Source organism: Dipodomys spectabilis, unplaced genomic scaffold, assembly GCF_019054845.1.
Source record: "Dipodomys spectabilis isolate Male_0828 unplaced genomic scaffold, ASM1905484v1 ptg000006l, whole genome shotgun sequence".
Lineage (NCBI taxonomy): Eukaryota > Metazoa > Chordata > Mammalia > Rodentia > Heteromyidae > Dipodomys > Dipodomys spectabilis.
In genome coordinates, this window is record NW_024870683.1 from 7,594,430 (window position 1) to 7,603,165 (window position 8,736).

The 8,736-nt window shown below is 47.8% G+C and overlaps 1 protein-coding gene across 3 annotated transcripts in view; it reads right to left on the reverse strand.

Moving 5' to 3' along the window:
* Tln1 (talin 1) overlaps nt 1-8,619 on the reverse strand; it is a 48,325-nt gene extending 39,706 nt beyond the window's left edge. For all 3 annotated transcript variants that reach the window (XM_042697297.1, XM_042697289.1, XM_042697280.1), the window contains exons 1-7: nt 8,346-8,619; nt 2,491-2,658; nt 2,160-2,257; nt 971-1,100; nt 711-863; nt 273-415; nt 35-162 (exon numbers count right to left, since the gene is read on the reverse strand). In XM_042697297.1, coding sequence (XP_042553231.1) covers nt 35-162; nt 273-415; nt 711-863; nt 971-1,100; nt 2,160-2,257; nt 2,491-2,620 — 782 coding nt within the window. In that variant the 5' untranslated portion in view covers nt 2,621-2,658; nt 8,346-8,619. The remainder of the gene's footprint in view (nt 1-34; nt 163-272; nt 416-710; nt 864-970; nt 1,101-2,159; nt 2,258-2,490; nt 2,659-8,345) is intronic.
* Nucleotides 8,620-8,736: the final 117 nt, after the last annotated feature.

Below are 8,736 nucleotides of genomic sequence, written 5' to 3' on the forward strand. Positions count from 1 at the left end.
GTTGCAGGCCATTACATGATTGTGGGTCACTCACTCGAGAAAGCCAGCCTTGTGCTTCTGCTCATTGTGGGGCCCAAATTGGATCTGGCATTGGAAGCCAGCAAATTCACAGGCCTTGTCAAAGGAGACAGGGTGGGAGCCATTCAAGATGTCATCTCGTGCCTAGAAAGCATAGGATAAGGAAGGAATGTTTTGTGGGTACAGGGATAGTCTTCACCTCACAATGTTTCTTCCCTTCCCTCACTTGTCCTAACCCAACTAAATCTCCATACCTGTACATAAAGAAGGTTCAGCTGTACAGGGTCCCGAGAATCCACATTCTGGTCTGAGTAGAAGAACTTTCTCCGCAGCAGCAGTGTCTCATGCTCCTCTACTCCCTGTTCCCTCAGTGTCCGGCCGTGGTCCAGCCAGTTCACTGGGATAGAAAATGCCCTCAGTGCCAAACCTCCATATCCCCTCTGCTATCTGGTGTCTGGATTTTTGTTCACTTTACCTTCTCTAAGTTTCCTGCCTTCTCTGAGTTTTTGTTCATTTCCCTTCTTACCTTTAAGTTCCATGAGGACAGAACTTTTGGTTTATGACTAATGTATTCCCAGTGTATAAAATGGCACCTTTCCTAAGAAGGTGCAGAGTAAATGGAATAGAATGGCTGTTCATCCCACTCACTCTCCGCCTTTTCCAATGCCTTCTCTTTTTCTAGTTCTGCTTACACTCATCATCTGTGTGTAATTTCTGCTTCAATTTCTCCATCTTCTTCTCATCTCGCAGCAGTGTCTTGTCTTTCCGTAATGTCCCTGTCCCTTCATCCTTTTTCTCTTCCATCAGTTCTCGAACCAGCGAATATTCATCATGATTTGTGATGCCTGCGGGGACAGGGATAGTTTGGTAATCTCTGGATTACTGAATCTAAATCTTTTGGCAGAGATGGAGCTTCCTGGCTCCAGCCCTCAGTCCTACCAAGCTCCCTTACCAATGCGTGCACAGATGGTCATGAGCATGTCAGTGACAGTCTTGGAGTCATCTACCATGATAGTCTTCACAGTTCCATCTAGCATCCGGATCTTCAAGGGTCTTTGTTTCTTCCTATATTCCATGGTGTCCTGTTGGGATTGAAAAAGAATGTCAGGGCCTACTTAAGCTAGGGGTATTACTTCCTTTTGTACATAGCCAGGGTGAAGAAAGTGAATTGCTGAAGACTATAATAGTTTGTTCAAAAGCAGGGCATAATGACTGCTAATAACAGAGTACAATTTAGGGTACTGAGGGTATTGCTTTAGTAGTAAAACATTACTTTCTCCCCCCCCCCCCCCCCCCCCGCCCCAGTCCTGCGGCTTGAACACAGGGCCTGGGCACTGTCCCTGAGCTCCTTTTGCTCAAGGCTAGCACTTTACCACATAAGTCTCAGCATTACTTTGGCTTTTTCTGTTTATGTGGTACTGAGGAAGTGCACCCAGGGCTTCAAGCATACTAGGTAAGCATTCTACTATTAACACATTCCCAGCCTCAATTACTTTTTTTTCTAAAAAAATAAAAAAGAACCAGGCATTGATGTCTCATGCCTGTAATCCTAGCTACCCAGGAGGCTAAGATCTGAGGATTACGGTTCAAAGCCAGCTCGAACAGGAAAATCCATGAAATTCTTATCTCCAGTTATCAACAAAGCCAGAAGTGCAGCTGTGGCTCAAGTGGTAAAGTGCTAACTTTGAGCAGACAGTTCAGGGACAGTGCCCAGGCCTGGAGTTCAAGCCCCAAGATTGGCAACAAGGGGGGAAAAAAAGGTAAAACAATAAGCAAAGCTGTGCACTGGTGGCTCACGCTTGTAATCCTAGCTCTGAAGAGACTGGGATCTGAGGACCATGGTTCAAAGCCAGTCTGGTCATGAAGGTTTGTGAAATTCTTATCTCTAATTAACCACAAGGAAACTGGAAGTGATGCTGTGGCTCCAAGTGATAGAGCACTAGCCTTGAGCATAAGCACTCAGGACAAGAGCCCAGGCCCTGAGTTCAAGCCCAATGACCAACCAAAAAACAAGCAAACAAACAAGCAAACAAACAAGGAGGGGAAGGGTCTGAGACAACAGATGCAGGTCTTGAAAAAAGGTGGGACAGGGATAGCTGATGGAAGAGGGTGCTAGTGATATTTAAGGAAGTGATACTTACCCCATTTCGGAGCATGTAGTAATCCAACGCTTTCCCAGCCTCCAGCCATATACCCTTTTTGGGGTCATCATCTGACAGAAAGAGCCCAAAGTCGCTAGCTAAAAGAGAAGAATGATCATCTTAGACTTAAGAAGATCTCACTGTGGCTGAATGACTATAGCACATTGCCCCTTAATATTTTTCTCATGACCTTGGGCCTAAAGAGGAAGAAGGGGCTTGGAGCACAGACCTGCGGGGTAAGTAGGCTTAAGCTACTATGGAGTCATCTCTCAAGGCTAAGAGCCTGGAAATTAGAGGACTACTACCCAGCCACTTGGATAGCCAGACTCACGGGGGCCAGCCAGGGCCTCTGGAATACGCTCACGAATGATGCGGCAGGCGTCATACACCATCGTAGATGGCTCGAACTGCATCGTCTTCACAACATTCCCAATGCTGATCTTCAATGAAAGTGCGACCATGGTGGCAGCTTCTGTTCTCCAGCCTGGCTATACCCGATCTGTGGCATTAGAACATTAGAATACTCTCCGTGGAAGAGAAAAGGCTCCCTAGACAGTGCAGTCCCTGGGAGGGGAGTTTTGAAAGGGACTCAGCAAAACAGAGAGTAATGATGCTGAAAGATTATTTATACTAAATGGACCAGTCCTGACCATTTAAGACATCTGGGGAAAGGCTGGTCTATAGGATTCAATAGCAGGTCTGAAATGCAGTGTCACTTGAGGACACTGCCCTGCCCCTACCACTGGAATGTGCGCCTCTCTTTCCTTTCTTCCAAGTGTCTCTCTTACTCTCTTGTTCCAGCTCACCTCCTTTTCTAGCCCTGCTCCTGCCTTGTTTTCCTCTTTTCCTGGGTCAGTATTTTTCTTTCTGTCTTCTACTTGTCTTGCTGGCTTTTTCCTGCCTGGAATTTTCAGCTTTTCCTGACTTATCATGTGACTTACCCTCTCATTGCTTTAGCCTCCTTCTCTGTAAAATGAAGACATTATATGAGATAATTCCCAAGGGTTCCTAAAGCCTGCAAACAACCTCTGGCCAGCTTGGCTGACCTAATACTAGCTGTTCTGGCCACTCAGCCTACTTCTGCCCTAGCTTTCCTCCAATCTGAGAGGCAGGACATTTTCCCTAGGAGCTGAGAGCTGTATCTAGCTTCCTGGCAGTCAAAGAATCTCTGTTGAAAAGGATCTCAGAAATTATCTAGCCAACTCTTTGGGAAAATGGATCCTGGGAGAAGAGAGTTTCAAGGTAGGTCAGAGTCCAGTCCTTCTAACTCAGTCCTTGTTCTTTCCAAGTAACAAAGTTGGTACTCGGCCTTGCTCCTAATTCTCTCTCCTCTTCAGCAAGTTCTTCTTAGACTGCCCTCCACCTTGGCTATCTCCCGACAATGTTGTCAGTACAGCTCAGCATATGTAGGTCTTATCCCACTCCTGACATGACCCCTTAGTACGCTGGAGGAGCCACTGTAGGCGGCAGGTAGCACACAGGCCTCAAGAGGCCAAGTCTGCCCAGCAGCTGATAATGTGACCCAGAGTGACACAAGGATCAGGCGTCTCTTAACTAAGAGAATGGGTAAACCCAGGTGACCCACTGCCTTCTAGCACACTGCTAGCTCAAGGTGGGGTGGGGGGTGGGGGCAGGGAGAGCAGGACTGAGGAAAGTTGGGATAGAGGTAGGGTATCAGGATACAGAGGCATTTAAGAACCGAAAAAATAGGAAGGAAGAAGTGAAGTGGTCCTGTGAGGTAAGGTAGGTAAAGTGGAGAGTTCTAGGAAAAATAGGAGGGAGATGTGGGAAAGATCTGGATCTTTCTGGCCATTTCTAACATACGAACAGTCTACAATCTCAGAAGAACCACAGCTCATTCTCTATCTTTATTTCAAATGAGAGGACCCTCCCAGTTTATCCAGTTCTAGCTCTCTACTCCCTCCCCATTCCTAGAGTACTTCTCCCATTAGTGGAACAGACCTGGCTGTGGGCTGCTGACCACAGACGAGCAAGAGCTGAAGCGCCAGTGAAGCCAAAAAGTCCGAGGATCTAGAACAGGACTGAAAGGATCCTTTACCCTAAGCTGAAATGCCATGTCTTCCCCCCATTTCCTCCGGACATATGGACACCCACTTCTTCCTCAGAAACTTCTGGTGAGACCCCGATAACCCAATAAGAGAGCTGAGTCATGCCTACCCTAACTCTCAGGCTGGTCCTGAGTGGCCATTAGTTACTGGGGTGGTGGTGTAGGGAAACATGGAATTGATTAATTGATCAGTAAATTGGAGATTATGATGGCATAGAAGGCCTCTGGAAGTATGTAAGTAGAAGCTGATTCCTGCCCAAGCCTAAGAACAGGGCTCCCCTTCCATCATGTTTTCTGGAACAGCAACAACACCCCCCCCCCCCCAAGTCCCCCTCCCAGGGAACTCCTCCTCCCTCAATACATTCCTGAGATGCATTCCGGAGGAGTTGGGCAATTGGAGGGGGGTGGGGTGGGAATAGAGGACAGCAGGTCAAATCCCAGCAAGGAATGGAATGTAAACTTATTGGAACTAAGGAATTTGGGGGTACACCGAGAATACAGTCAGTGCAGATACCCACAAAGGAAACTGCAGGAAGATAGGGAGTTACAGAGAGGGATAAAGAGCAAGAGAAAAAGCTGAAGACAGTGAGACTGTAAGAGGGTTGGGGGAATAACACTCAGTCTGTTACCAAATTTGGCCTCTGAGTCCGCAACCGCGGAGGGGAGGGGGGTGGAGTTGTGGGTGAGACTGACATATCCGGCCTCAGGCTGCTGGAGGCTCATTTAGGGCTGGACTGGGCAGCTGAAGAGTCGGACCTGACTTCCTCCAACACAGCCTCTGCACATCCCATGTACACACATTCTCTCCTATGCTCCCCAGCCTGTACCCAGAGCTCTTTCCCACAAAGCTACCTACACTGTCTCTATATAGTTTACCTTCAATCTCACAACCAGTATGCGGATGGATCTTCCAGAGACCCCATCCCACTCACACAGCTTTCCCACAAATAGAACTTCATCACAATCACATTAGGCTTCAAGATCTAGGCCTTCAACCTCTCTCCTTCCATTATGTACACATTTTCCCTCCATTCTCCCAGCCAGCATTCCTTGAGGAACTTCTGTGGGAAAGGCCCTGAGCCAAAGTTTTGGTGGGATGGAAACCAAGATGAGTAAGCCAGCCTTTGCCTTCAGGGGGCTGCCAGTCCCCCAGCGGGAATGCACAGTTTGTGTAGGAGCCCACATGTGGGCTCAGGAGAGGTTCCTTTATGTTAGGGAAGTGGGACCAAAAATTGTCTATGAAGGGTGTCATCTGAGGTTAGGATTAAAAAAAAAAGATAATAAAAGCCATATTATCTGTCCTTTATTTACTATATGTAGATTGCATTGTATACATAATTTCAGTTAATTTTATAACAACTCTGCAAGGTAAGTATTGTTTTCATTTTTATAGATCAGTAGACCAAGGGTCAAGAAAGTGAAATACTTGTTCAAAGTAGTTGACCAAGCAATCAGTTGTGAAAGCCAGGATCCGAACCCAGGTCTCTCTGACTTCAAAGCTCAAGCTCCTTCCATTAGGCCAGCCGGAGATAAGTCAAAGGTATCATTCTAGGCACAGAGGTTAGCACAAGCAAAGGTGAAGAAGCAGGAAATCATGAAGGCACACTCAAGGAAGTGAGTAGGCAGGCTGATTGAAGCACAGGATACCTGCAGGCGATGGAAAGGCACAGGAGGCATAGAGAAGAATATGAGGAATTTGACCTATTTGAGAGTAGAGAAGGGACACATAACCAGAAATGGACTATAGGAAAATAACTTTGAAAATGGGTTAGGACACTCTATTAGTAAAAGATGTAATAAAACCAGAATTACAGTGGTAGAAAGGATGCTGCCACTCAGAAAAAAAAAAAATTAAGAGGTAGAACTGACAAGAATCTGGTGACATTCTGATCTGTCAACCTTCAGGAACTAGAGCAAAAAGTTAGCCTGGAGTCTCATAGCTTCCTATCATCATCAGCCACTCATTAGCTAGGGCAGCTTGAGTTTAGATAACTAACTGGTAACAGGGGAAGCATGCTGCTATGAGGCTATGGGAAAAAGCATGGGATATGGCTAATAGCTAGGTAGGGGTATGGGGCAAGGAAAGGGGAAGACAGGGTATAGAAAAAGACTGAAAAAATTCATATATGATTGTCACTGGATCAGGCTGGGAAAGATGAAGAATGACTACATAAATAGTGACTAAGTCGGGGAATGTTGGAGTGAGGTCAGAGGCTACTTCAGGCTACAGGGGTTTGGAAAGAGATGGGAATGTGATAAATAGCAAACTAGGTTGAGGTGAAGGATTGATGGACATTGGTAGGGCCTAAGTAATACTGTAGTTGAGGTGGAGGGAAAGATGACTTGAGTTATATAGTCAGTGGCTGAATCAGGATGGGCAAGAGATAATGCTGTGGTCAGTGACAGGGTCAGGCTGAGAGTGAAAGGGGGTGTGGTCAGTAGCCTGGTTGGGCGTGGGATCAGAAAGACCCAGTTTCCTCTTGGGTCTCATTTCCTCTTTTCTGGTGGGGAGTGGGGGAAGGGGACCTACAAGCAGATTAAGAAATAAAAGAAGGCTCAGAGATATACATAGCTGGGGTTAAGGGTATTCAGTAATGACCAAGTAGTATTGCAAGTATATGAGTAGGTAGAAATGGTGAGAGTGCTTTATGGTTGTGGAAAAGCTTGAAGTTGGGTGAGGGTAAATAAGATGGGTGCATGGGAGGGAGGCTGTGGTGGGAGACAGCAAAGAATGGATGGTAAGATGAGTAAACATGGGGGGAGTTCAAAGCAAGGGACCTATCTATCTATAAGTATGGAGAGTGTGCAATGCAGAGCCAGGATGAGAGTTGGAAAGGAGGGCATAGTATCTAGAGAATATAAGGCAAGATGAAGGGAAATGGGCTAAACTGTAACAGGATTCAGTCATCCCTTCACCCCTGGTTGGCTCCCCTCTTAGTCATCGGTTTCTTCTTCCTGTCTCCTACTTGTGACCTTATAAATCTCCTGCGTACCTTAGGCCTTGTATATTTCCTGGGTTACTGTCCATTTCTCTCCTCCTATCTGTATAATAACTTAGTCCAGCTAGTCCAGGAATCCCCTGGCCTCCAATGGTGGTGGCCACAGTAAGAGCCTTGGACTTAAGAGAATGAAATAAACAAACTGGAATCCAAGGAGCCTGAAATTCTAGCTGAAGCCTGGAACATGGGTCTGAAACTGGTTTGTCATTATTCTGGATAAAAGAACCCCTGTCACCACAGAGGAAAAAGGGGACCTCATCACAAAACAAAGGCATTTACTTGTTGCTAACCTCTAAATTTTTACCAGCTCAAGGTCAACTTCTCCGACCTAGACAACAATCCATAAAGTTACCTCTAATTCCCAATATTAACCTGTACTCTTAATTTGTTTCCTGATTCTGTAGAACAGTTTTGACATCCATCCCTTTCTTTTAGTAGACACTCACACCAGATCCAAGCTTTAACCCTAATATTGGCCCCTCAGCTCTGAAGCTCATTTGTAACTAGATTCCAAACATCTCTTCCGTTTATCCTCAATACTGACCGTGACAGTGGACTGAAACTCCTAAAATGACTTCTAACCTAATTCCTTCCTTAACCTAGTCATGTACGTTTTTACTCACGCTAGCCACTTACTCAGAAAACAAGTGATTTAAATGTCAAACTAAACCTATTCTAAACGTCTGTCTAAACGTCACCTACACAAAACGGACCTGACACAACTCAAGGTTTAGCCTAACTTCTAGAGGGAGCCTTGACTCCTCAACCCAACACAACCTAATCCCAAACTCACTCAAAGCTTTCCGAACTTACAGACCCGCTATCAGCTAACCCCAAAGCCTACCCCCGCCCTGTGCCTCACTCCATCTCATTTCTCGCCCTCCCCAAAACCTGTCCCAGGCGGAGAACTGCTCCCAGAAAAGGGCTTGGGCTTGCTTCTCCCCAGATGGCCTGCTTAGCTCCAGGCCCCAGTCGGGACACACTGGACCCTGACCTTTCAAACGCAACTCAAAACAGAACACCAGGAGAGTCGGGGACCCCGCCCGCCCTCCCGCCCGCCTCCCGGGCCGGGCCCCACGGCCCCACCCCGAGGCTCCAGCTCGGCCGGGTCAGGCCTACCTGCGCTGCCCGGCTCTGTGCCCCGCCCGCTGGCCCGCTATCCCGCTCGCTCTCAGGGTCGCTCTCCGGCTCCGACCTCGCACTCCCTTCGACACTCTCGGTCACTTCCGTCCCGGGATCGTCCCCCACCCGCGGGCGGCGCCCTGGGCCCGCGCACTAGGACCGTGGAGAATGCAGGAAGCTGCTATGGCCCCGGCTCTCGACGCTCGGGAGCCCGCCGAAGACTCGCAGCCCCTCCCCGGCAGGAAGCCAGGGTGCGGCGAATCCGGAGTCAAGCCCGCACGACGCCCGAGTTCCCTTTCAGGCTCTTAATTCTTCCTTTTTCTAGCTCGGGGCGCAGGCGGAACCGGATCCCCCCCGAATCCCCGCCCTGGGGGTGGCGAGGAGGCCA